At 37.5% G+C, this 24619-nt stretch overlaps 1 protein-coding gene across 4 annotated transcripts in view; it reads right to left on the reverse strand.

The window, feature by feature from the left end:
- Positions 1 to 24619, reverse strand: part of NRG3 (neuregulin 3) — a 392904-nt gene that overhangs the window by 70345 nt on the left and 297940 nt on the right. For all 4 annotated transcript variants that reach the window (XM_072930981.1, XM_072930980.1, XM_030275862.4 and 1 more), the window contains exon 4: positions 1632 to 1658. In XM_072930981.1, the coding sequence (XP_072787082.1) occupies positions 1632 to 1658 (27 nt within the window). The remainder of the gene's footprint in view (positions 1 to 1631; positions 1659 to 24619) is intronic.

Here is a 24619-nt window from a genome sequence, read left to right on the forward strand (position 1 = left end):
CTTGCTTTTTTCTAGCCCACAGAAAACAACTTCAAGGTTCATTTTAGACTGCTGTCATAATATTTTCAGGCTTAAGACACAAGATTTCATTAATTTTATGCCAACAGGATCTGCTCCAATATTAAATAAAAAAAAATCTGAGAGCTACTCATATGAGAGGACTATTCTGAGCCAAGATTTTGGGGATTGGCTTTAGCTCATGCCTTAAAGAGATGTGTTAAAAAAAAAAGAGAGGAAACTGAAAGTCTCAAAATAAAATTTAAAAAATTCAGCTTTGACTATTGGGTTACACTTTCCTGCTTCTTACAGAAAGGTTCACTCAAAGGATATTTGGGAAAGCATCCCATATACCTATACTTCTTATCCTCTTTTACATATATGCTTGACCTTCAACTCGTATGCCTCAAGATTGCTGCTCACATTTAAGCTAAGCAGGAAAAGCAGGATATATGCAGAGCCTTTCAAGTAACCATTCCCGAGCTGTGCTTGTCCACTGAGTCTTTGAAGACACTTGCATTGATTCCACTGGCACTTTACAAGCCTCACATAAAGTGAAGTGAAACACAAAAGTTCTGGACCTCACGAACCAGTTCCCTAGAGAGAAAAATGCTCTAGGATTGGCACAAAATCCAAAAGCAGTAGGAGAAAATCCCTGAGCCTTCTGTCTATCCTCTTGTTCCTGCAGCCTGCCATGCAGTTAATATTCATCACCATATTGGTTTCTTGACAATTTATACTTAACTGGAACTTCAAATCGATAGGTTATAAGGCTTCTAATTATAAAATCTAAAAAAATCAAGTAAAACTTAACATAGGGAAAGAACATATTAAAAGTAACTAGTTTGTGACTTCAATAGGAATTTGCCTGCTTTTTATTATAGTGTTTTCATTCATATTTAATGGTTTATGCAAGCTGTTCTTACACAAAGGACCACTAACTGTTAAAGATGGATCTCAGCTTCCTCAAGTCTGAAGACGACCAGCTGAGAGGTGATCTGTTAAGCCTGTCATTCCATGAGGCTATGAACACACCACAGAGCTGCAGCTGAGCCAACAGAACGTTATCTTCCTTTCCAAAATTCTAAGAAGTAATTATTCACTCAATTTTTAGCTTTTTTCTAAGAAATTTAACTTTTTTTCACAGAATGATGGATCTTTTACTCTTTTCTTAGAAGTATTTCTCTGATTTAAGAGAATTAACTTTAATGCTTCTTATTAAGCCTAGTTAAATTTAATATTGTAATTAACAAAAAATTCTTAACAAAAGAAAATATCTGATTTAAAATTTACTTTCCTTTATATGAAAAAGTCAGTAACTCTGCCCTAAAATCACATATAAAATACTATTCCTCAAGATTATATGGTCACATAACCTTTATGCTATGTTTCATTAAATACCAATGAAATACTAAAACATAATTATGTAGCTTTTAAACTCCATAGCAGTGGACAAGAGAAAAAAATGAACCTTCATATAACTTCAAATGTAATTGGTAAGTATAAAAGGAACCCAGTCCAAAACCCAGAGGTGGGGGTCATGGGAGGTCATGGAACCATTAACTTCCATGTTTTTTTGACTAAGGAACCAAGATAAATCTGAGCAATTGAAAGGAAGAAAAGTTAAAACTTACCCATGAATTCAATTCCTAAATGGTCTGCTATACTCATGAAAGCATGTAAAAGAAAAAAGAGAAAAGAAACAGAAATGTTAGAAACAGAGTAAATATAAATTAATCTTGATATGGCAGTGCTGCAGAACAGTGTGGGGTCAGGGCCCACTGTGTGGGTACAGGTCCAAAACAAAGGCACAACTCTGACCCTCAAAGGAAATCCTAAGGTGGAATTTAGGGCACTCAGCTGTCACATGAAGGGACACATATTTGGGGAAGGACATGAATGCCTTCGTATTTGACTTTATGTTCAAGTCAGCTAACTAAAGGGATTACATTTTCCCATCCTCCTGAACTCCTCTCTCATCCTGCTAACCACTGTCCTCAGTTAGACAAGGTTCTTGCTTTCATTTTCTCTGGCAGGGACCAAGACCTGAAGTGATGAATGGAAGGCTTTCCCTGAGTTTGGCAGCTCTCAGCACAGCACACAGCCACACTTGCACCCAAGGTGATTCCTGTCTGGTCTCTGCTCCACAACAAAACCTGACAGCAGGAAAGGGAAGCCACCTTCCCAAGCTGGCCATCAGACAGGATGCAATCATTTCAGGACATCTCAAAGTGAAACAAAAATCTTAATGCTTTTAGAATATTGACTGAATTACCACATGGACTTCTAAACATTTCAGGGCCCATTTTTTTACATGATGAATAAGAGTCCTTTAAAAACTATATAGCAAAGCTAAAAGATCTTCCAGCATAACCCAACAGTTAAACACTTCATTTCATTGCCAGCTCAGCTACCTGTGACGGGATCATGGAATGTTTGGGTTTCTGTTTAACATGCTGGGAATTCTTCAGCTTTAGCACCCTTTCAATCCATCTAGGAGAAGGCACTGAGCATCAGCTTGCTCAGTTCACTTAGCATGCAAATCTATGGAACAGCTAATTAACTCCACATTTTATTTTCATGCAGAAGGCACAATATGCACTTCAAAAGCAAAGAACACAAGATGATGGTATATGGTATAAATACCTTGTTAGCATGGTGTTAGAGAAGGCATATTATGCAAGTTTAGTGACTGACAATGAAAATGAATATTTCCTTTTGAAAACACATAACTCAAAATCATACATATACGTATTCCACATAATAATATTTTAATCTGTATTCTTACATTCACGTAAAATATCATGTACAAACATCCCTAGTACATTTGACAGGAATGTAAATTTTTATAAGAATGTAATTTTTATAAAAGCATGAGATCAGATATATCAAAAGTGCATCAAACATACTATATTTACAGAGATTTGTAGCTTTTCTCCCCGTCTAATTTTCCATACCTGTGAAATCTGCAAATGTTATCTACATGCAATTCACACCTTTACATCCTTGTGTAAATCAGATCAAAATGCAGTTGAAAATTTCTTACTTTAAAAAACCATAGCAGAGATCAAAGCATCATAATCTGGTCTCCGAGGAACTAAAGATATTGACACATTGAGGAAGATCATATAGAATCATCTTTTTAAGTCTATGTAGAACAGCTGAAAAAAAAAATCCTCCTTTCCTAACTTGGCTGTACACCTTCTCTACATGTTTCCATTTACAACCTACAATTCTCTCTTTAAGTTCACCAACATGGTTAAAAACCACTTCCCCAAAAAGTGGATATAAAATATACATTTCCTTTAAAAGGAGGAAAAATGGCATTTCAGTTCATATTTGAGTGGCTTATACATAAGCGAGAATCAAGGATATATGGAACCTTCCTGGGAAAGATGTTCACCTGGAAAGGGTGGAAACATGCCAGGTGATTTCTTTTAAATATCTCATGTGGATACAACTTCAGGAACCAGCATAATATATATTTCTGACAAAGCTGATTTCCCCAGATGACAATAAAAGGATGTCCAGCGGGATAAACCTTTACAATAGAATATCCAAGCTGCCAATCAAGTAGTAGTTCAACAAGCTCTGTGAGCAGCTGTTTGGGGACAGAAGACAAGGAAATGGTAACTCTGGGAGATGCAGCACACGCTGGCACTGGTTATGAGCATCACTGGGCCAGCCCTTGGTGAGCAGGCACCAGCCCAGCGAATGCTCTCACCTGCACCGCTGGCGCGAATCAGCGGCTCTGCAAGCTCCAGCTGTGCAAATGGCTTTGTCCCCTCTTAACAACAGCAAGAAACTCTCCCAGCAGGTCCATGGGAGGGACACACAGCAGCAGGAAATAACCAGCATGGGTGGTGGGGGATGTGAGCTTGGTGGTGACCTGAGACTGAACCAAACACTAAAATGTGAAGTATTGACCCTGGCAATTCATGGTGTGACAAAGAACTGTTCTATTGCTGTACAGCCGGGGTGCACGAATGGTGAATTGTCTGCAGAGCACTTCCCTGGACACAGCAAGTGCAATGCCAAGTAATTCACCATCAAGAAATGGACTGTGGTAAAAAAAAATTGCATATGAGAGCTATAAATGTGCTGAAGCGTGGGTGCTGCTCCACAAGATGGGGTCATTAACCAAATAATGCAACTACTTTACTTTTGTTATTGTGGTTTCTTCTTTCTTTCTGGTATTGCTATGTTCTTAGAAACGAATATATTTCTCAGACAGGAAGATTATTAACTTTTATTTTTTCTTTTATCAGTATTTCTCAATTTTCATGTTGATGTGGGAAAAATACTGTGCCTTATGGTCCTGACACTGTGGTAATGTGTTGCCAGTAGTAAATCCATTTTAACTTATACTGTCTAAATGCATACACACCTGTGAATGTTCAGTAACAAGGACAAGAAAAAATAAATTTACAGTCACTAATGGATTAATTTATTAGCGCTCCACAAAACAACATACTGCCTTGTGTCTGGATTGTGGTATGCTGCAGCTTTTTTCTTAGTCATATTAAAACTATGAACAGAAATGTAAACTCAAGATGTAAATCTAACTGAAAAAATCTTGGACATGAAAGCACCCCTTAAAAACCTCTACAGATATTTTACTCTTTTCTGAGGACAAGCTGACTTTGGCATGAAGACAGCTTTAGGAAACCAGAGCAACAGCAAAGTATTTTGCTCTGTAAATGAAATTTATTGCTTCAAATAAACTCATACAAATTGTTCAATTGTCCTTGGCAGATGATTGTCTTGACCACAAAATGCAACATGATAATGTGCTGGGAGCTACCTTGGGACTGCTCAAATACTCAGAACAGATTATCTGTCTGGAAGGAACAGGACTAAGTTTTACTTCTAAGTATCAGACCAATAAAACTTGGTCTGAAATAAAGGAAAATCCTTCCATTCATAAAGCAGCTTGATTAGGACTACCTGAAGATGAACTGCTGCTCTCTTATCCATTGTGCTTTATAATGTTTGGCAGCACATGGTTATCAGCCTATTTGTGTAGCTAATGAAGTGAAAATCATAATCAGTTACTGGTGTGTATATATATATGTACAGGGTTTCTTTGAAGCAGATTATTTTTGGTGCTTCATTTTGTGTGTGAGCACACAGAGTAATGGAACAATGGATTTGTCTATTCAGCAGGAAGGGCTCATTGCTTCTATCTTCCCTCCTCATGGGCAAACTGACCAATGCTCTCAGAATTTTGTTGTTTTGTTTAGCTTTTTTTTCAATATCAAAAATAAAAAAGCAAAAGCATGTAATAATGTGTTTTTAAAATCTCAGTTATTAAAGAACACAAAATTTGATTTTCCTGTTTGCTTTAGAAAAATTCTAATAATTAGTTTCTGTAATTAATTTGCACAGAAGTACTCTTCAAAATGCTTGGTGGGGTAGGGAAACTGATTGAAGCTGTTCAGAGTCATAAAATCAAAATAATCCAATTACTGATTTTTTAAAAATATCTTCACTGAAACACGACAGAAACTTCCCTCTCTGAGACATTTAAAAATGGATCAAACTAAATCCTGAGAATGATCTTGAATCAGCTAATACCTGGACCTGCCTTTTACACTCTCTGATAAAGAGAACTACTAAAATTTTTCCATATGAAAAATTTCCCTGGCAACAGGTGGGCTATTCACTACATGTTAATCAGTGTGATAGCACGTATACAGAATATTTTGGTAATTTGCTCTGTGTCTAGACACAATAATGAAGATTATACATCTACACATCCCTTATAAGATACTTGGTCTGTTTTTGATGAAATTGTAAATCACAGTTAAAGAAATGACAACAACTTGGGAAGAAACCAATAAATCTCTAAAAGAAATTTCACAATCTGCTAGATTCTCAGTGTAAACATTGAAAGAACATTTACACTCCCAATTTGCATAGATGCAGTTAAGTCCTTGAAGTCCTCAATGCACAAAAGTAAATACTTAAGACAAAATGTAAAGGTTAATTGCTTTATCCATTTATTTGTTAAAAAATTACAAAGGAGGGAAAAATCCCTAGGCATGCTGTGAGCATTTTTGTGGCTGTGGAAATATTTATAACATAGGAGGGGTCCATAGGATCCCCTCACCCACTATCAATTCCATAACCATGGAAAATTTGAAAAAACATCCACCAGAACTTCTTGTTAGATAAATTAAACACAGTGCTGAATAATGGAATAAACTATTGATTTTCTTTTCCTTTGAATGACTAAAGCCATGGCTGTGATTTTTACTGCAAAAGTGGAAAGATTGTTTCTAGCTTCTGCAAATAAATAATAGCAATGCTCCCATGTTCTGGTTCAAGATAAATTGGAAACTCCAACTATTTACCTCACCTGCAGCATGCAGACTCAGAGGATTAAGCTTGTCTCTTTTCAATTAATTTTTAAGATCTTAAATTATCTCTGCAGCTAATAAAATAAGTTACTTCTCTTTGAGGCATTATGTTGGATATTAATGGAAAGAACTTAGTCTCACCAAGCAACATAAGCAATCTGTACTGATATTCACAATCCTGTAAATCAGCTACAGCTATAAATTCAGCAGAAGAAATAAACATGTCTAATTTCAAATCAGTGAGTAGCCTATTGATATTGTATTTTTTAGCTTATTAAACACCTGCAGAATGTATTTAAGAGTTTTATCAGATTCAGGCCAAAATGTTTATCATCAGGTGTCAGACAAATGCAGCAGTTTTTTCTCCCTGTATAACTCATTGTTTTCAGCAATTACACGAGAAAGCAGGTAGATATTAAATGCTGCTGCTATAATGAGACATATTTTTACTGATTTTCTTAGCATTCCTAAATCAACACAAATGTTCAACACATACAAGGACTTTAATTCATCCCCGAGTACCAGCAAGTAAACAGGATATTCACAAAAAACACTTTGTCTCCACTCAGACAACTGGGAGAGACTTTCTTACTGTATTTGCTAAAAATGTAATCCTGTTTCTATGAAAAGCATCAAATGTAAATGAAGCTGCCCAATAGACCTCATAGCTGATGGTGACAAGATTATTTATGAGGTTTGCTTTAAATATATGTGGGAAATGATAAACCTGTGTGATCACAGTCAGATCAGCCTCCCCCGGCACAACAAGCCTGCAGTAAACATTGCACATTACAGTCTGGTTACTTGATTACTGACATCAGCACAAGCTACTATAACCAATGAGTCTGATAAATATTCCCAGAAAAATCAAGGTTTCTCTGATATTATGTAGTTTTGACAGATCAGTAAACATGTTTTAGCACTGCATTTGCAAAAACTGTAATTATTTTTTTATGTTCCTGTTCCTTACCAAAGCCTCTCATCTCCTGTAAAGTTTCTTTCCCACCCCTGCCTTTCCTGGCTCCACACACCACATCCATTTTACATTCCTATCTAAAAGACCAACCTCACATACCAGGTCTGCTGATTGTGCTAAGGACTACGCAAAAACAAAACACCGATGTAGCTATGTGACCTAATTCTACAATTCTGAATTCTTTTCCTGGACTTCCACAAGAGATATGACAATGACTGCATTTGTCCAACTGTCTCAACTGCATGGCAGGTGATTTTATCACTGTCACAACTGAGGAACCACTGGGAGAACTGGGCTATGAACAAATATATCCTTCTATCCGTCCGTGTCATTTCATTACCACAGCCATTCCTGCAGAGCCCAGACTTGTCCTGCCTGAAATCCTGGTCCAGCCTCTCAAGGCTGCTCCAGGTCTGCACAGTGGCATCATGCTGCCTCTGCAGATGGACCTGCCTTTATCTGCAGGAATGCTGGAAAATGGGTTAAAATGCATTTATCTACACTGAGCTTGGATGTTCTCAGTCATTAAGCACTTCCACTGAATTTCAGTAGCAATTGTCACGATTGGTGATGCAGAGTCCTTTGAAAATGCCAACCTCTACATTAGCAAAAATGTCCCTTTCCCACTGTATTGTGACAAGGTCTCATAAAGCTAAATAGGAGAGGGAAGGAGAATCATATTTATTGTCAAAACTCAAAAAGCACATTCATTACTTCCAAAAGATGGGATCTGAAAAGTTTTTAGAACCATATGTATGAATTAGATTTATCTTGTCATAGGTGTTAAAGAATTCACCTGACTGCAGTATTCTGTAGTTCTGCTTAAATAAGTGACATAAAATGTCTGTTAAAGTGGGATAAACCTATGAGTTTCTTAGAAATTACTACAGGGATTTTTTCACTATTATTTCCAAATGGGTGTTTGGTAATATGGGTCTGTGAAATATAACCAGTCTCACAGAAACATTAAATGAATTGCTAATAGCTCCCTCATCTTATGAGCATATGACATTTAATAAACATTTTTCATGCTAAATGTTACTTTATTCCTTCCACAGATCATTAAGCTGTCCTTCACTTGCCTACTACAAGAAAATGTTTCAGATGCAATCCTGTTTACTGCTCTCTGAAGGCATAGAAAATTTTGTAGGTTTTTGTCAATTTCTTAAAACTAATTACTTTCTTCAACTTCAGGATAAGGAAAGTACATCATATGGTGAAAAAAGAACCCCACAGCTTTATTCCCTAATGCTTCAAGTAATTTAGTTCTACTGCAGTCAAAAAACAAACAGGCAGATGCAGAGTGCAGGTATTTACACCAAGATTTTCCAATATTAATGGAAGGGTTTAGAAGCTGTGCACTGTACATCTCCAATGACAAGAAAGCTGACATATTGATATCCATACTTTGTTGCCTAGATAGCTGGTCTGAGTTTTGCAGCGAAGAAATTGAGAGTCTCACTGTTATAGGACTCAGACCTTTTAGAAAGATGCTGTTTTTTATGTGTGTTGATTTGGGAATCTACTTTTCTTTAGAAATCCAGTTTTGACAACAACAACTATTTTTGCTGTACACTTTCTTATGTTGCTTCATTTAAAATAACTTAGGATGAGGAAAGAGAATTACTTAAGCTTACTCCAATCACTCTGTGCACATTTTTCACACATGGTCTAAGCTGCTGAATTACTGAGCCTCATTTCTAGCAGTTCTGTGTTACAGGCTCAGAAGACAACACAAGAGCATAAAGTTTTGATCATGATTTTATCAATTAATTTACTGCCTTATGGAGAAATACTTCTGCATGTCAGGACTCTCTCAACCCACCCTCCTGAACCATCCATCACAACCTCCATCACAAGTTTAACACCAAGACCTCCAATGCTCTTCCAAATATACTGAGTCTTCTCTTTAGGAAACCAGGCATGGAAGTGCCTTTATGCCTCAGATCCAGCTGCAAATAAGCAATCCACAAGTATGGGGTGCTTAAAGGGGTTTGATTCAAAAGAGTTTGTTCTCAGCTATGCAGATCTGCCTTATTTGGTTAGAAGAAGAGCAGCATCACTGCTATTTGTTATTCCTTTCAATTTCACAGAGACACACTTGAAAGCTTTAAAAACTGTTGTAGTGAACTTTATCAGAAAACACAGCCTTTGTCCAATATCTTTTATGATTCAAGGGAGGAAATGCAAAATGACAGTTCACAAAAATACTCCCACTACTGTGCAATTCTCCCATGCCTGCAAAATGTATAGCAGGGAACTGAGCTAGGCACATCTCTCCTTTTTTCAATACTAAGCCCCTCTAATAATTTTCTAATTCAACTATAGTGTTGTGGTTTCTTTGGAAAAGCTGCTGCACATTTACTTGCTGTCACAGTGTGCAAGCCATGCACAAACACAGCACAGCTTGCTCTGCATTCATGCTCTACGTGATGTTAAATATTACAGGGACAAAAGTTCAGGTATGTGTAAGTGCTAGACAAACCATTTTTTTGGTTTCTTTTGTTAACTGAAAAATTTCTATCAAGATACCTTGTGAGTCCATGGAAATATTTTATTTAAAGCTGGTAAGTAAACACAAACATGTGAAGTGACTATTTTGCCATGGAGTGTTTTCAGAGTCATAAAAAGGCTCCTTGAAGGAGAGGCTGCTTCAGTACTCAAATTTGAGTGCCCTCTCAAGTCACCTATCAGATGCCTTTGCCAAACCCAGTCCTTTGAGGTGGGTGCACTGTATGAGCAGTCCGAATGGAAATACACTGGCAATTGTCAGCTTGTTTATGACATCAAACCCCAATTAGAGGATGGGAGCAGAAGAGCTCTGCTTTCCTCTAAGCTAAAATGCTTTCTTGACATCTGATGATGATTTGTTCAAGCTAATCAATATGAAGGCAGGCCTGATGGGGAAGCACTGTGACTTGGACAAAACTCTGTGGTGCACAGAGCACTGTGTCAGAAATGCCAGAGTTTTAAATTGAGGTACTGAGATATTTTTTGAGATGTGAAAGGTACAGAGCTGAGGTACCAAGGCACCAAGGAAATGTCTGGCTTACTTGGAGATGTATCAGTTCAAATGGTGCCACTTCTATTTGACTGTGGGTGTTGGCACACATGTCCTGACAGCAGCGACCAATGTGTGTTTATGACCCCACAGACAGTATAACAAGTAATGTCCCATACATACCATGCAGTCATGCAAATGCAATCATGACTTTTTGCCATGCCTATCCTGCCTTGCTTATGGAAAGATATTCTGCTTAGAAGTCACTAGCTAATAATGTAAACATCCAAGTAGCACCAGAAATGAATGGCAAGAAAGGATTTTCCTGAGTCTGAGCATCTTGTGCAACTTTAGATGCAAACCATGAATTGGTGACTTCAGATCTGTAGGAAACAATGGGAAAATCACTTAACTGCTTATCTGTTTGAACACTTTAAGGGTTCAAATCCTTAACAACCATGACTACATTAGAACATTAACTACTATAAATACCCATAACAAAGGTGGTCTGAAATCATTAATGTTGGGGATGAACAATATGACTCATCCGTGAGATTTAAAGCAGACAGGGCTGTGATAAAAAGAATCATTAGCAGCTATCATCATCAGCACCAGCTATTAGCAGCAATAAAAAATAGCATATTGGAACAAAAGTGTATGATGTGCACACAACCCAGAATCACCTACAGCGAGAGCAGCCAAACCAAAGCTGCTGTTTGCCCTCATTTGTATCTGGGGATGCTCTGCAATTAATTGATAGGAATATAATGTGAGAATGGTGCCAAAGGGCCCCATATATAGAAATATGAAACTCATGGAGTGTAACTGCTCTCTCAGAGTCATTCAAACAAATGAATTGCCTGTGCACAGATCAGATGCAAGCCAGAACCACCAGGATGGTGCCCCGTGCTGGTGCCTGCAGCACTGGCAGGGACACCTGGCCCTCGGGGCAGCTCACCACTACTGCAGCACCCCACAGAACGGCATGGGGCAAAAAAGGAAAACATTCATTCTGCCACCTTCGTAAACACAAGCCATTACTTAATCTAGGCAAGGTGGCTTAGATGAATGAGAAACTTAGGACTTGATAGAAGACTGAAAGAGCTACTATGGCCTGTTTCCCGTGAGATACCTCAGTAAAACCTGACCTTCAGATGACCAAAGTGCTTTTGTTTCCTTTCTTCTCGTTTCATCTCCATTTCACAAACTTTAAGGTGCCTCAAAGAATTTAATAGTTCCCAATAAATCTCAGCGAACATTCCCCCATCAAAGATCTTTTCCCTTCCAGGTTTGAGACACTTTATCTTACTCTGAATTAGATCTTAACAGCATTGAGAACTACAATGTTTCCCTTACAAGACCTTACTACTAGGGCATAAATTATTTTGACAAACAAAAACAGGGCAAAAGGAAGGTCTGTTTTCTTTTCCACTACATCAAACTAGACGTGTCAGCAAGCAAATTAGTTTTGTAAGAGAGCCTAGAAAATGGAGATAAAATAATATAACCTGCTTAGATTTGTAGGTGGTTTTTTGTGGGTTTTTTTGGATCAGGAGGACTTTGCTCAGAGCAAAGTTGTGAGCTGAAGTCACAATTTTTAACTCTTCTTTGGGCCATTCAATTTTTACAAACCATCGACGTGGAAAGAAGAGATCTCCTTTGCCATGCCTGGCTCCATCTCTGGACCTTCCTTCACACTTTGAGCAGCTCCAAAGCTCTGCAAATGGGCACGGAGTGCTCTGTGAGAGCTGCCCCAGTGCAACCACAACCCCAGAGCAGGGCAACCACGGGTGCACACACACCTCAGCGGGCAGGGAAACCCCCAGGCAGGGCTAAAATACATCAGCTGTCTGTCCCTGGCTGCCCAAAGCATTTACATCGCTACAAAGTAAATACAAACCAATATAGCAAACACCTGGATTTTTTTCTTTTCCTTATTATCAGTAGAGCCAGGGGTATGGAAATCACTTTTTCATGAGAGGTAAATGGATTTTGAACCAAGGTCTATACAAGAGGAAAAATGACTGAACACTGCAACATCTTCAACTTATAAAGTCCATAAAGGATCAGTAAATACCCCAGCATCAATGAAAAAATGCTTTCTACTTTGCTATAAAATGATTACCTCTACCTAGCATGCAGATAAAAAAAATAAAATTTTTTCATCCATAAAAAAAACATTCTTCACATGTTTGTGAAGAATTCAGTAGCTTGTAATATCAGAGAACACTGTCAGCAGCAGCACCACTCTTCCCTCAAAGGCAAACAGCTGTCCATTGCAGACTGCTGTCCCCTCCTTTATTTTGCAGCTGTGCACTTTCAAGAAAATTTTAAACTGAAAAACCAGCTGTCTCTATGTTTCATTTACCAAATGCCTTCTCATTGAGGACTAGAGATTTTCTTCCCTTTAATAAAACAGAAAAGAGAGTTTAACACATGATTAAAAATAAACTTAGGCACCCAAATACATTTGTAAAAGATCTCAATAACTTTACATTTGTAAAACAAAGTTAAAGTCACTTTCAAATTGGAAACCAGTCATCTTAGATTCATACCTCTTAAGTGCTCTTGAAAATTTTATTTCTTTGGGGTAACATCTAGATTGTGGGGACAAGTGAGTCCTGCACCAAGCCTCACATTCACACATTCAGCCAGGCTGGAGCAGGAACACCTGCATGCAGCCATTGGCGCATGAAGAACAGCCACTCAGGAATTATCCCAGTCTAGCAACACCTCCTGCTCTTGCAGCTGCTTCTTCCCTGACATTGCTGCTCCTGCTCCTGCCAGGTACTTCAGGTCAGCTTTCAGACACCTGCATTTACTCTGAAATATCCATTTTTCTGAGGTGTTACTCCTACTCTTGCCAAAGAGCTGCATCAGCAGAAAGCTCACAGGACAAAAACATCTGGAGCCTTTACTCTCATGGGGGAAATTTCTTTGGAGATCCAGCAAGTGCAGAAGGCAAAAGGCAGCTCACCTGAGCCACCTGTAGGATCATAATATGCTGCCCAGCTGAGGCCTTAAACCCACCTTAAGCTCCAAGGTGCAGAACTTGATTTTTTTAATGTGTAAGAATTCTCCTTAGGTTTCAGTCTAAATTTATACTGCACCAACTTAAACCCATTCATTCTTGCACAAACACTATCTTTCAGCTTCAATCATTCTTATATTTCCCTTATATTTATCCACTTGGCGTATTTATAGACCCAATGACATCTCTGACATATTTTCCAGGCCATCATTCCATACAGCTGCAATTTCCTGACAGGCAAAGGAACATCTATCAATTACTGTACTGGATCAGCAATATTTCACTCAAAGAATGGCATTCAAATACTTTTTAAAAAAACTGATCACTGCTTCCACCACCACTTCCGACATTCCTATAAAATACAGTATCTTAAAAGAGCCAAAAACATAATACGTACCTACTGGTGCTGCCAGGACCACCAGACACCAAAGAAAAACCTCCATCCATTAACAATATCATGGAGGTAACAAACCATGACAAAAGCCTTTGAGTCAGACTCCTCAGGGACAGGAAAACACAAGTTCTGCCCTCAAAAGTGCAAGTTCACCCAAGGAGGAACAGCAAGGACTGTGCTGGCTGGCACAGCAAACTGTCACAATGAAGCCAGAGATTTTAGTTAAAACCCTTCTGTTGGAACTGAAAATGTCCCTCAGACATTTTTAGAGGTTCCAGGCCCCAGTCAAAAGCATTTAAGACCCTAGCAGGCAGCTAAAAAGAACTATCATTTTAAGACATAAAATAATTTACCAACTTTGCAAAAAAACCCAAAAAGTCACAAAAATTAAAATATAATAAAAATAGTTATAAAATTTAAAAAAATTAATATTATTCAAGAGGATTTTAACACCTATACAAAAAAGTTCTTACTTTATACATAAAAATCAAAACTTTTAAAATAAAAAAAAAATTTAACCAGTCCTATCCTTCCTCTTTCTTCTTGCTTACCTCCATATTTTTAGTAATATTAACACTTAAAAATTAATTTAGAATTAAAAAAACACCATTTAATATAAGTAGTATTAAAAAAATATATAAACACTTATCACATAATATACCATATAAAAAATAACAACCAAACCCAAAAAAAATCAAAAAACAAAAGAAGTCAAAAGTATATATACCTCTACCTAAACTACTAACCAAACCACAGTAACCCAAAGAAACAATCTTTTAAATAACTTACAATAAACTACCTTAAAACCAAACAACAAAAAACTACCAAATCTTTCTTTAAAATCACAAATAAAAAAAAAAATTCCACCACACAAAACCCCTAAACCAAACCTAAATTCCATCACCCTTCTGCCTATGAAGGAAATTTCTCCCCCACTAAATAGATTTTATCTCGAATTATGAACCAGAGAGAATGTAAAAGAGAAAATGTGTTCCTGTCATATTTGTGTGACAACTTGCAGATAAAGTAAATCAAAACAGTTTAAAATCTCTTTCCTATAACCAAGATCTGCACTGAGGAACAATTTTTAGAATAAAAATATTTTGGTTTTAGAAAGGAATATAAAATTCAAGACACAGGTCTTAAGATTGCACTTCTGAAAGCAACTTTTTAAAAAATCATGTTGCGGTAATTACAGGTTATGTACACACATAGTCAAAAAGAAATGCAGTCATATGCTGTGCTTTTCTCTATCTTTTGTGTAGGTGCTAAACACTGCTGCACAGACATTCTTACACAAATACATTTTTATTTCTCTCTTTTTTTTCTTTTTGTTATTTTTTCTAATGCTGCTTAAATTGCTTGGACAACTTACAATAGAAATTTTGATGTCTTGCTGACTTCTCTTTGCTGTTCAGTCTGCAACTGCAGCAAGTTTAAATATATGCAGAGTAATTACATGAGAGTTGGTAAATACTTGCCTAACAAGTGTCACAGTGCCTGAAGAAATGCTTGCTGAAGAATTAATATGAGTTGAGGCCTGCAACGTGAACTTTCTTTCTAGAAGATCATCTCAGTCAGTACTAGAGTCATCTACAAATCTCTAATAAGTGTCTGAAGACAGACAGATATGACAAATGCCATAAAAAAAGGGACACAGCCCTAGTCTGCCTGACTTGAAGTCAGTGTCACTGTGATGGAGCCTGATTAGCTGCTCTGCAATTGCACATTTTCATTTTCTTACAGCCCATTAGGCTGCTTTAAACAAAATTAAACACACTGCAGGGCAAAATAACCAAGTAAACCAAAACAAAACATTTACACTGTTTATAAACATTTTCTTAAGAAATTGCTATTTTGAGGATAAATGTTTCTCTCTTGAGCAAACTAAACATCATTCTTCCCAGTTTCTGCCTTTGGACATCCCCAGAACTGGGATGGGGAAAGTAGACTATTTCTATTAAATGCATTCATTAAAAATACATCACATCTAACTGGACACTACTAAATAAAATACATGTAGACTACAAGGGAAAACTAACCATAATAATAATAATATTAATACAAATCAAACTCCACAATGTTGAGTAAGATAAATGAGATTAATTAGCATCCATCTCAGCTAAGTTAATGTTACATGATGCTACAGCTTTGTATCCCATTCACTGCTTTTCCAAGGTTGTGACAATTTCTGCTTCCTCTGCCCATGGCCATTGAATTCAGCCGGTTCTCTCTTTAGGTCCTGTTTCTTTTTGTACAAAATCCCACACACTGAAACGTGGCTTCCCAGTTTTTTACCCATGCTAGCAGGAGAAAGGTGGCAGTGGCATTTTCAGCATCTGCAAAAGTTTCAGTCAGGATGCTCTGCTCTGCCACAACCTCACCCCTGCCTCAAGGGGGAACAGTTAAATGTGAGAATGGATACCACACCTTGTGCCTGGCCCTGTCAGCCACTGCCCCACTCTTATGGAGTGGTGAGAAAGCAGAAGTGGAAGACACTCAGCACTGGGCAGCAGGAGGGGCTGGTACCAGCAGGTAAAGCACATCACGCTGCTGTGCGCTGGTCCTGCCCTCGAAGGGAGGGCTTAATGCAGCTGGGAAAGATGCTATTTGTGATGGAAAGGTACAATCCTTGCAGTTGTTCTGGACTGTAGTTCGCTGTTAAATTGTGTATTCTAGTTCATGTACATTTTAGAAAAAAAGGCTGACTGCTCACTTTTTTTTTCTCAAGTTATGCCATAAAGAAATATAATTTGCCTTTTAATAGAAATGTCAAGGACCCATTCCCTCCAATTTACTATATAGATTTTTAAATCTCATACGAAAATGTAATAAGTTTAATTGGAAAAGACAGCATGACAGCATAATTTTATACAACTGGTTGCAATTATTACAATAGCAGCTTCCACAGAGCTCTCAGTGATTTTTTCAAGAGCATTTACAAGCATAAAGCGTGAGTTAGGAAAAAAAATAGTAATTTGCTACAGCTGTGCAAAGTGTATTAAGGAAATCAATCAGCAGTGACACAGATATTTAGAAATGAGAGATATTTTGCCCATCTGAGAGCACAACTGTAAGATCTGGTGACGTTAATAGGTTTTTTTTAAATGACCAGATTAAATAAAGCATTGTATTTTAGCCCAGATATATGGCACATAAAAAAAGAGGCAGACAAATGGGTTAGAAAACTATTCTGGTTGTTTTTTTAACTTAAGGGGAGAGTGAGATCAATATGACAAAGTATAAGTCTAGGAAAAAATGATGACAAAGGCACCTCCCTGTCAGCCTTAGTGCTGGAGTTGTGAACAACTTACTTCTGTTCAAACAGGAGAATTTGATCCTTCTTTTGTAATCATAATTGTACCAAAGACATCCAAGTATTGCCAGCTTGTTTTCCTAACTGCTAATTTCACAGAAGGTTCAGTTCTGGCTAAGCCCTTGGGTCAAAACTAATGTTATTATTATATGCAACAGACACAAAGTCTTAATTTTAACAGATGATGCAGAATGGAGACTTGAATGGAAGACTAGAAAAACAAACAAACTTATGTCTTAAAGGGTATGTTGAACACAGATACTAAAAGGAGCTTTGAGAGCATAAGGGCAATAAGAGAACAGAACACTTTACTTAATTAGACAATAATGAAAAAAGCTTATTAAGGAAGTTTAACACACTCACAGACAAGTTCATAGAAGACAGCAACCCAGTTCTTTTCCTGAAGTGATTTCATGGTGATAAAAGTTCTGCAGATTCATTATGCTCTAGATTTATTCTTTATTTACTTTTGAATATATTCTCATGGGCCAAAAGACCCTCTTTGACCTTGAACTTTGTGCTTTTGTCATTAGATTTCTAATACACTCAAATCAGACCAGAATAATGCAATGAGGACAGGCTGTAAAGAAACTGGGCTGTGAATAATACATGTAAATGATGTTGAAAAGGGACCTGTGAGAGTTCCACCTGTGAGGGTGGAAGACAGACAAAATTGCTTTTCTTCTTTAGGGAGAGGGGAGGCATGCCAGTATTTATACAGCAGGCAAATTAATTGGCTTTTGCTGAGCTCTGTGCAGCTGCAGCTAAACTGCTTCAACAACCTGACCTACATAACTTCCAATTTGCTTGGGAATTTCCTCATTCAGCCACAGGACAGCACAGCACATAGTGAACTGCAGAAATGATCCTGGAAAGTCATACAGCCCCACATGAAATAAATTTCTTGCGAGTAAATTAAAACTTCATAAAATATCTTTGCAGCATAAAATTAATCAGTCAAATCAAAAATTAGAGGATTAAAACTAATATAATATAGTCAGAAAGCTGGTATAGTAATTTAAAAGTACTGTCAATGGCAATTAGCAATAAGCATCTAATTTATGGGACACTGCATATCCAGTGCTTTGCAGCAACACTTATATTTATACACTGACAGCCCTCATTTTCTCTGCTGTGCTCATTTCTCAGTTTCCTAATTTTCCTGGTATACTCAAACTAGGAAAAAGCCTGTAAGTTACCCTGCCATATGATAGATACAAGTTTATTTTCCAGATTGCCTACGCTGAAAATGGCCAAAAAGTAGCTAACACGACAAGTTTGATAGGAAAGAAGTCGCAGGAAAGCAGAATTTCTGTACAGGGTTGGTTGAGCTCTGGACTCTGTCCCATTTGCAGGATTTGCACTCAGAAACAGTCTCAATACACATATGTAATTTAAGGACAGATTCCAGGAAAATTCTGTATAGTTTTGGGGGTCAAATAGAGCTAAAAATCTTCCAGTAATAGTCCCCCTTCTTGTACCAGCCAGATGCTGGACAGGGAATCAGATACAAACAGCTGTTATCTCACCAAGTATTTTCACTTTACCTTCTATCCATTACCAGCTTTCCAGTCCTGTGTTTGTTCTCAGATATCCTATCCACTACCAAGATAACCAAACCAAGGCAAGCACTAAAAATGTCACTTTGGATTCAAAAGAAAAAGAAAGACCTCCCAGCCCTAAAAGTATGTACGAAAATGCACAGCTGCCATTGCTTTATTTCAGAGGCATTAAGAAGTTAATTTTCACACAGTCCAAGTATAATTTAAAAAAATTACTTATGACATATAGGAGCCTACATATTATTAAATATCAACAGGTGCCAAAATTCCTCTAATAATTTTGCACTTTTTCTTTACTTTTTACTTTTGTGTGTAAGATTTTGCATTCTTATGGAGCAGACACATTTTTCATTCAAATACTGGTGCAGCTGCTACTACCTAAAGCTTGAGAGATTTATGGATAATAACACAAGTGCAAAATACAAGAGTACATTTGGATGCATATCAAACAGCTGCTGCATGTCACTCAAAGTGCTGGACAACAGATTCAAGTCTACAGACAAATGTAAAACAAAATAAAATTCCTCAGCTAGACCAACTTCTTCAGAAAAATACATTATGCATTTCCCAGTACTGACATGGATAATGTAGTACTTTTCTCCTTGACCAAAGTATGTCACACAATTTGTTTTCTAAGCCAACGTGTGTTAAAGCAGAAAAGAATAGCCATTCTTCTGAATTGCTATCAATAAAAAAGTAGCTACTGTGTCAGTCAGCTTGTGTAACAATAAAAACCCAGATATGTATCAATGTCAGAATCTCAGCACACTGCACACAAAACATCCTCAGTTCATATACACTGTCACTGGTGCAGGATGCACACACTGCTGCTTCCCAGTCACTTCACTTACTCTGACACTTCATTTTTACAGTGTAAATACCACATTCTGCCCAAAAGAAAACCCCTCTGTGTATGCCTTTTTTGTCATGAACAAGGGACCAAAATAAATGACCGAAGCAGTCCTACTCAAACCTGACAACTTCATGCAGTTGCTTTTTAGTCTTTATCAATCAAAACTACTGAAATAAAAATAATGGTATAGAGGAAAGCTCTGAATTGAATTCTTGATTGAAAATCTGTACCAAAAGCCAGCCTTGTCTGAACACTGATCTCATTAACAACTCTGGCAGTAAATGGCATTTCGAGTTTACCATGCCCTAGGGAAGAGCAGATACAAATCAGGGCACCCTGTGGTCACCACCTAGGGATTAACATTCCAGTGCATCCATCAAGCAGCTGTGTCTGTTCTAACTTTTCGTTCACTTCTAGCTTTTTATGGCCAGCAATTTAAGACACTCAGCAACCTCAGAGAATCCCAAAGTCCCTGCTCAGCAATATGCCTGACCTCAGAGCCAGATCCTGACCATGAGCCCAAGGCAGCAATAGCAGACAGGGCCCTGCAGACCTGAACACCGAGTTTGTTCACATCCATCACACTGAGAATGATTTTCCACCTGCTCCTCCTGGCCTTCCCCCCGTGCTGCTCTCCACTGTCTTACACAATTAAAGCCCCACAAAACTCATCTAAAACACAGTGTTTTTCTTGTATTCCCTGACTTGGTTTTGAGGTTTTTTGAGCCAACCATGGACTGCTGAAATATTTAACTACTACCACATATAATCTTCTGGTATGGGATTTTGTATAAAGAATAAAATAGGATGTGGTTAGGCAGTAATATTAATTCATTTTCTAATCACAAATTTTTCCAAACTCCAAACTGAAGAATCTCTTCAGTAATGCCCACTACACAGCTCCATTTACCACTTTTTAAACTTTACTATCACACTTGCCAATATTTCCTTTGCTGCTGCTCTTTCTTCTGCTCAGACAGGCCATCTGCCATCCCGCTCTCCAAACTATTTGTCAGCAACAATCTCTGTAGGCACTGAAGGATATTATAGGTGTGAATTACATTCATATTGTTCTTCCTGTATTTTGGGTTGAGGACAGTGCTATGTTGTAATGAGACACTGACTGTAGAGAAAAAGCAAAAGCCCACAGCAGCTAGAACAGAAGGTACATGTCATAAATTTCCAATGTGCACTTCCTATCCCTTACAACAAATTTATTCAAATTCTCCCCTGGCAATCAACTTTAAATGGTTTTCAGCAATGCAGATGTTGGCAAAGGATTCCAAATTATACACATTAGGTTTTCTCCCTAAAACTGACCAATTTTCATTAAACAGAGTTGACATTTTTTTAGTGAAAAATGTGTAGATGATACTTAGATTAATCAAACTAGAGAATTTTTGGGCTCACTTTAGTGGAGTAATTCTAAGGACTGAAGCTCTGACAGGCAACTTGTCAGCCAATGAAGGGTTGTTGAAAGTAAAGCATATTGTAAAAATGAGCTGTGACTACTAAAAGTTTTGGATTATGTCAGCACATAAGAAGGAAAATTTTTATATAAAAGATCAAACTGGGAAGAACTCAGCCTGGTTGTTCCAAACCACTTGATTTAGGGTCATGACTGGAAGGCAGGGAAGATCAAGCCTCTTGTAATGCCTTTTTATTTTTGACCCCTCTAAACACGAGTAATTTTTATCTTAAGGTTTGAGTAAGTTTCATTCTTATCTTAGTAAATCTCATTCTGACTTAAAGCTTCAGGAATTTTCATTTTCAGGACAAACTCAGCTGGAAGCTTAAACATACAGGAGACTTGGAGGTCTCATTCTGGGAAAGCAAAAACTCATTTAGAATTCACTTTAGCAAGTCTCTTCACTTGAGCAAATACTAATTGCAGAGTATATAGAAAAAAATCTTTAAAACAATGAAGAAAACTCCCACAAAAGCACTTTTTTTTAAAAATCTTATCCACCTTGTCCATTTTGAAGATGCTGTGCAGCAGGGAGGTGTAAAAAGATTTGGATTTTGTGTAACATAAGAATAAGAGGTTAACTATAAAAATTCTTCTTAATTTTAGAAAGATTTTATAAATACCGAGCACTACTGATCCAAAAAGCAGATTGCTAATATTGCATTATTTCATTCACTTGAGATATACTTAAAGCATTCCAAATTAACAACTTAAGTAAGGTCTAGTTCAACTTAACCCAAAACTAAATATATATATATATAGTCTAAATTTTCATATATATGAAAGTTTTCTTGCCATCTTCCTTTTCTTTTTCAGTTTTCTCTTATGGTTAAAAATAAAAAAAGGAATAGAAAAATAATTTCATTTTCATACATGCTGAATTCCAGCAGTCAGCTTCGAGATGCTTCCAGGTCACTGAGTTCAGCTGAGCATTTCAGGATTTGTGATGTTTTGCCAACACAGCAGGGTTGATATCCCTGCTCTCGGTGCAGATCTGCCCTAGCAGATACTGAATAGTTTTTCTGTACTAAGGAGCAGACAGACAATGAGCAGCTATGACTTTGAGTCTTCCTCAGGTTGTCTTATTGGAGCTTCCTAAATAGTTAGAAGACTTAATCTTCTCTATGTATCATGTTATAAAATCTAAATTTGGCTTTTTCTTAATTTGCCATATTCTAATTAGCCTCTGGTGGAGCAGGAAAATACATCTTGCCCATTTACTACATAGGAAAATTAAAATTATCTTTATTCATAGATGTGCAGGGTAGCATGAAAAATCAGGCAGAGCTTTTCCCGCTTTCACAACAACTTCAGGTAAGAGCTTTCTGACTAACACAGGATTGAGGAAAGCAGAAGTCCGGGAGGGAGAAATAGGTTACCCTGAATGCACCTTCAAAGGCACAGAAAGCTCACAAAGCAAGAACCAACTGAAATGGGTCATGATCTCCCCAAGCAGATGCATCTCTATATTTAGCAACTGCTATTATAGCTGTTGACACCTTAAGGAAGTGTCCTTATCACCACCCCAAGTGGGCCCAACTTGTCATCTTCTACTCACAAGCTCATGTAGTAACATTGCCCCTCAGAATCCCACAATCACAAAAACGTTTAGTTTGGAAAAGACACCCAAGATCGAGTCCAACCACTAACCCAGTGCTGACAAAGCCACTTCTACACCATGTCCCCAAGTGCCACCCCCAGATGTCTTTTTAATACCTCCAGGGCTGGTGAGTCCACCACTTCCCTGGACAGCCTGACCACCCTAAACCAACCTAAGCCTCCCCTGTCACAACAGGGACCATTCCCTCTTGTGCTGTCACGTGTTACTGGAAGAAGAGACCAACCCCACCTGTCTATAGCCTCCATTCAGGGAGTTGTAGAGAGTGAGAAGGTCTCTTCTGAGCTCCCTTTTCCCCAGGCTATAGTCACCATATTTCCAATGCCAATAAAATGAATAATAAATTACTGAGAATGGGATTGGTGACTAGCATTTTTACATGGAGTTCTCCAGACATCTATACATATGGCTTAACCCAGTTTCTTCTGAAATAAGTAATCTTTTCACCAGAAGTGTACTGATTGTATTTTAAGGCTTTAAAAGCATTTAAATATTTGAATATTTACTGAACACTAAACAAATCCTGACCACAAGGATTGCTTAAAATGTGGAGACTGAAAAAGACAGTAAATTAATATGGCATTAATAGGAGACCAAACTGTCAAAGACAGCTTGCTCAGGCTGGAACACAAAGTCTTCACAGAAACAAAAATACCTTTTGCTTTTATACATATTACCATATATACATATTTATATTTACAATTGCTAATCTCCACAAACCAACAAGCTCCTTCAAAAGGACACTCTTCCCCCATCAGTGCACGGCATTGTCTGCCAGATACAGGTGGAGCCATTCAGGGACAGCTCCTTCATCAGCAAGAGCCAGGCTCCCACATTAGAGCTGCTCAGCTTCTAGAAAAAAGTATTTTCAGAAGGACTCATTAAATCCAGAGATAAAATGCACTAGGTCATCTCATTATCAAGAAAATGGCAAATTTATGATGCAAACCACAAATTAATGCAAATAATTCAGCTGAATGCTTCAAATCTGCTCAATATCTTTTATTTGAGTATTTATCTTGAGCAATGATACCCACCAGTATTTTTTTTCAGGATTGAGACCTAAGTCAGTATCTTAGATTTTGTAAACTCTAGCACCTTCTATAATACAGACGAGCATTAAAGCAAAATTCTGTGTTGTGTTTTGTCTAGGGTAGGGCTATACTGTAAAAATAGAAATGTCACTACATTAGAAATTTCAAGTTTACTGATTCACCACTAGAGCTGTCTAGGAAATAGCAGAAAAGGTTCAAAAAAGGAAAAAAATCTACAACCACAAACCCGAAAAAAAGGCATTGACTGACCCACTCCCTTTTTCTGTGCTGTGATCTAGGCATTCACCTGCAAGAGAGCAAAATCAGGTCAAGGACTTGAACCTTTCTTTCACCTGTCATGGACAAGTATTCTGTTCTCTGATAATTCTGGGCTTTTTTTTCCTGTACCAGATAAGGTTCTTTCTGAACCTGAAAAAGGTTTCACAAAAAAAGCACTGTCGAGACACATAAAACCAGTCTGTATTGAAAATGCAAACCTTTTTTCAATAAAAAAATCAGTTTTACTAAAAGCAAACAAAACAAGAATCCAAGTTAAATTTAGATGCTGCTTTTCACAAGCAACCCACACAGTAGATATTTTCTCCTGATAAGCATTAGGTATTAACCTCTCCCTGTATCTTCAGAGATAATTGTAGCTAACTCCTTTGGAAACAAAACAAAATGTGGGCATCTGTTCATTGTAAACATTTAAAGAACATTTTGGATACTAAATTAAACTGCAAATTATGGGGTTTTTTTATTCCATTATGGAACAAAAGTAAACATTTTAGATAAAGAAGAAAGGGAAACCTAAATGAGACAGACCAGTCAGCCTGTGAAAAGCTATTTGTGATTAAGACATTTATCTGGAAGATTGGAAACAGAGGAGTCAAATCTTGGTGTCAAAGAGGGAGTAAAGGCCACGTGCAGCAACAGTGTGGGAATGAATCACAGAAAAGCACATGGCAAATACTGAGTGGAAGGAAAGACTAGCAAAGAGAGAAGAC

This window comes from Taeniopygia guttata, chromosome 6, assembly GCF_048771995.1.
Source record: "Taeniopygia guttata chromosome 6, bTaeGut7.mat, whole genome shotgun sequence".
Taxonomy (NCBI): Eukaryota; Metazoa; Chordata; class Aves; order Passeriformes; family Estrildidae; genus Taeniopygia; species Taeniopygia guttata.